Here is a 4,176-nt window from a genome sequence, read left to right as displayed (position 1 = left end):
CCTAAAAGATAGCTCAGCTGTGCAGATACATACAAGTATGAAGCATCATAATTGTAGTCTGGCACAACTATTGGGTGGTTGTTGATACTACAACAGCTCCCAATATTAGCTTTACATCTTCATTTTGACTCAAGTGGAAATATTTTGACAGAAGTAGGAAGTACACAAGTACTATTCATGAGCATTTGGTCAAAAATTGGGAATGAACTCTTGAACTCTAGGTGTTCAAGAGCTTCTTGTCTAAATAAAAACTTTATGTGGGAGTGAGCCTTCATCACAACTAATTACATTGTCCTATTGAATTGAATTGAATTGAATATGGAATTTAGGCCAAAGGCCAAGCATTGGGACCTATGAGGCCATTCAGCAATGACACATTGTCCTATTAACTTGAGAGTTGTATCTTCCCTGGTAACATGGATACCATCATTCTCTAATAACAGTCCCTTGATAGGTCTCTACAACTCACACTCCACAAAGTTACACAAGCCTCAGTCCTTATGTATCTTACCATACACCTATACACCTGTGGTGACGATTTCTTACAAATATAATTGTTTTGCAGTCAAGAAAGTAAACTAAAACAATATAGTATTAACCCAGACACATTTGTTTTAGTACAAATTTTGAGGCTGATAATGGCAAACTTAATCGCACATAACTCAGCCTTATAAATTTTACAATTTGGGAAACGAGTTGAGGAGTGCCTTTATCATTTACAAATGAAACACAATTATCTGAAGGGTAAATATTAACAGCAATAAACAATTACATTCCAGTAAAGTTTTATTTACTGTTATAAACCATAAAACACCTCACATCAACTACTCTAAATCTGTAATAAATATTATACAGTCTACAGTATTACATGAATTTCTTGATATCACTGTTTGGCAAGACACCAATGCAGTTCCAATAATACTTATATCAACAAAAAAATAAAACATGTACAGTACAACAAGGGATTCATAAAGATTTTATTAGTATATATTGTATGATGAACAAAGTTTGCAAATGAAATCCATAACTGACAAAACAAACCATTAATGATAACATTGTAATACAGGTCTTTCATCTACAATACTTGTGCAATGTCTCTATACTTACTAAGAATTCCAACTTCCATATTGTTTCTTAAGATAAATTTATTACCTAATTATATGAAAAATGTTGTTACTTAAGTCTTAAAAACCTCTAAGAAACCTGGCATTAATTACCTAAACTTTAAGTAATTACTATCCTACAATGACAGCACAATACACCAATACGTTACCAACTATTCAGAAAAGACATCTTTACATTGCACCACTATGTGCGTGCAGCACGCTCTGTTTCAATTAAGCATTCTCTGACCAGTATGCGTGCATGAACAATACCCCGCTTTAAACGCTCAGCACTGCTTTTACTTCCAGCATAGGTTGGCCGAATATCTTTGCCCATTTCTTCAATTACTGCTAGTAACTGTTGATATTTAGACATTCCATGAGCACTTGAGGTGGTGCTAGTTGTGCTTAATCCAGCAGTAGCTGGACTGAGCAAAGAGGCATCCAAGTCAGAAGGCTGTAAACGAGCTAAAGCTTCGGCTTCCAGTTTCCGGAGCTCTGCTAAATCAGCTTTTGATAACCCAGCAGCAGCAGCAGTTGCCTGCATTTGCTGAGCTTCTAACTTTGTGAGCTGTGCTAAAGCAGCTGAATCTAATTTTGTTAACAAGTGTGGATCCAGCTTCACAAGTTGTGCCAAAGTATTTACATCTAATTTTGATAAGGTGTGAGAATCTAGTTTTGCTAACTGGGCCAGCTGAGGGTCAATCTTGGCCATTGAATGAGGATCAAGTTTTGAGAGCTGTGAAAGAGATCCTGGGTCCATTTTGGAATGAGCTTCTAATTTTGACATCTGTGATAATGCAGCTTGGTCCAACTTGGCTTGGGCTTCAAGTTTTGACAGCTGAGCCAAACTGTTAGGATCCATTTTAGGTATACTGTGATGATCAAGTTTCATCATGTGACTCAACTGACTAGGGTCTTTTTTAGATAAATTGTGAGGGTCCATTTTTGACAGCTGAGCTAAAGCTGCACTATTCATTTTGTTCATTGCTTGCTGATCTAACTTTGAAAGTTGGTTCATCATTGCTGCATCCATCTTGGATAATGAGTGTGGATCTAATTTGGAAAGTTGTGCCAAAGTGGCTTGGTCCATTTTAGATAGAGAATGTGGATCCATCTTAGATAGTTGTGCCATTGCTACAGCATCCATAGAAGCAAGTTGAGCCAAGGTAGCTGAATCCACTTTAGAGAGGGTATGTGCATCCAACTTGGCTAATTGAGCGAGTGTATTCGGGTCAAGCTTTGAGAGTAAATGGGGATCCATCTTTGAAAGTTGATTAAGGGTAGCTGAATCCATTTTGCTTAGAGCAGCTCTTGCTTGGGCCTGCAGCTGGGCATCATGTCGAGCAAGCTGAGCAAGCATTGCATGATCTAGTTTGGAAAGAGTAAGGGGGTCTAACTTTGCTAGCTGAGCTAATGTTGTCTGATCCATCTTCGCTAACATCATTGGGTCAAGCTTAGCCAACTGTGTGAGCGAGGCTGGATCAACTTTTGATAGGGTATGTGGGTCAAGTTTAAAGAGCTGAGCCAACATTGCTTGATCAGCTTTACTCATTGACATGGAAGCCACGGCTGCTGAAGCATCAGCTTTCACGAGCTGGGCTAAAGTATTATGATCAAGCTTAGCTAATGTGGGAGCATCCAATTTGGAAAGTTGAGCCAATGTTGTCTGATCAAGTTTAGCTAACAAGTTTGGATCCAGTTTTGTCAATGCATTAGCTAAACTTGCCTCCTGTAATTTAGCCAAGTAAGCAGCATCTGATTTACTTAAATGCTGTGATGGGTGACCTCCACTGTGTGAATGAGAAGTATGAGAAGACCCATGAGATGAATGTGCTGTTGAGTACGAGTGGGAGGACTCCGACTTGCTGCTTGCAGAACTTGTCATCATCTTCACATCTAAATCAGGGCGAAGCTGCTTCGTTAACGCAACAGGATCCAGAGTAACGCCCATCTTTGCCAACATTGCAAAGTCTATATCTGGGCGAAGTTTCGCCAAAGCCTCCATGGCAGCAGTTTGGGATGCACTTCCTTTATCCATTCTGAAATATTCAAAATATCTTTTCAATATTTATAGTAGGGAAAATTTACAGTTATCTTAAAATTTAAAATAAAAAAAACTGGAATCTTAAAATCATAATCTGTCCATACAAAATGATAAATTTGAAAGTAATTTGTATTTTTCTTAATTTACAAACCTGAGGTCTTCACCTAGGAATTATCTTCAGCACAAGCTGAAGCAGGCTATTCTACACAAAAAGGTTGTTTGGTAGTTGAACTACTGGTGGGAGGGCAAGGGGTACCCTCACCACCTCCTTTAACTGAGTTACACAACCACTTGTCTTATAGTACAGGTATCAGAACGAGGGGCGGCTAGAGGTGGGCAGTTTATGTAAAGACCTAAGGTTTGTATGTATAAAGAAAAATACAAATTACTTCCAAAACTTGTCATATGTTCCTACACATATACAAACCATGGGTCTTTACATAGGAAGACTTACTGTTTGCCGAGTAGACTTCCTAACCAACTGGAGATTAGCCTCACCTAGGACTTTTTCCTAGTCATGTACAGTGAATCCCCCGTATTCGCGTTCTCCGGACGGACTCAAGCATTCGTGGATTTCTCTCTGGAACATTTCCCCTCATTATTCACGGGAAATTTGCCTATTTGCAGTATTTTACTATGAGAAATATCCACAAATTCCTGTTTTTTTACCAATTTCATTATAACATGCACTTTTTGTGATAAAACTATTAAAAAAACCAGGTATATACAAATTTGTAGTGGGTTTTTCTTGAGTTTTAACTAAGAAAATAGCCCGTTTTAAGTGTTTTCATAGTTCCAACTATTTGCTGGCTCTAACTATTTGTGGGGGGGGCGGGGGTCTGGTACGTGTCCCCCCTGGAATACAAAGGGACCACTGTAATGTCAAGCAAAGGAAGCAGTCCCATGCCTCTGATCAGGGGCACAAAAGTGTGCTTGACCATCAGGTAGAACCTGGGCGGAAGAACCTTCAGCGTAATGGATTGTCCGGGGCATTGGAGCTGTGGATGACGTTGCTACCCGGGGGTC

General features: G+C 39.1%; 1 protein-coding gene across 1 annotated transcript; it reads right to left on the bottom strand.

The window, feature by feature from the left end:
* Positions 1-768: 768 nt before the first annotated feature.
* LOC135212610 (uncharacterized) lies at positions 769-3,186 on the bottom strand. Its single transcript, XM_064246185.1, has one exon. The coding sequence runs from the start codon at positions 3,142-3,144 to the stop codon at positions 1,309-1,311; it is 1,836 nt and encodes a 611-aa protein (XP_064102255.1). The 5' UTR covers positions 3,145-3,186; the 3' UTR covers positions 769-1,308.
* Between the last annotated feature and the right edge of the window lie 990 nt (positions 3,187-4,176).

Source organism: Macrobrachium nipponense, chromosome 41 (assembly GCF_015104395.2).
Source record: "Macrobrachium nipponense isolate FS-2020 chromosome 41, ASM1510439v2, whole genome shotgun sequence".
NCBI classification, from domain to species: domain Eukaryota; kingdom Metazoa; phylum Arthropoda; class Malacostraca; order Decapoda; family Palaemonidae; genus Macrobrachium; species Macrobrachium nipponense.
This window is presented reverse-complemented; position numbering and strand designations above follow the sequence as displayed.

What these genes read in the sequence shown, in the direction of transcription:
- LOC135212610 (XM_064246185.1), bottom strand. Translation starts at nt 3,144, where the DNA reads ATGGATAAAGGAAGTGCATCCCAAACTGCTGCCATGGAGGCTTTGGCG.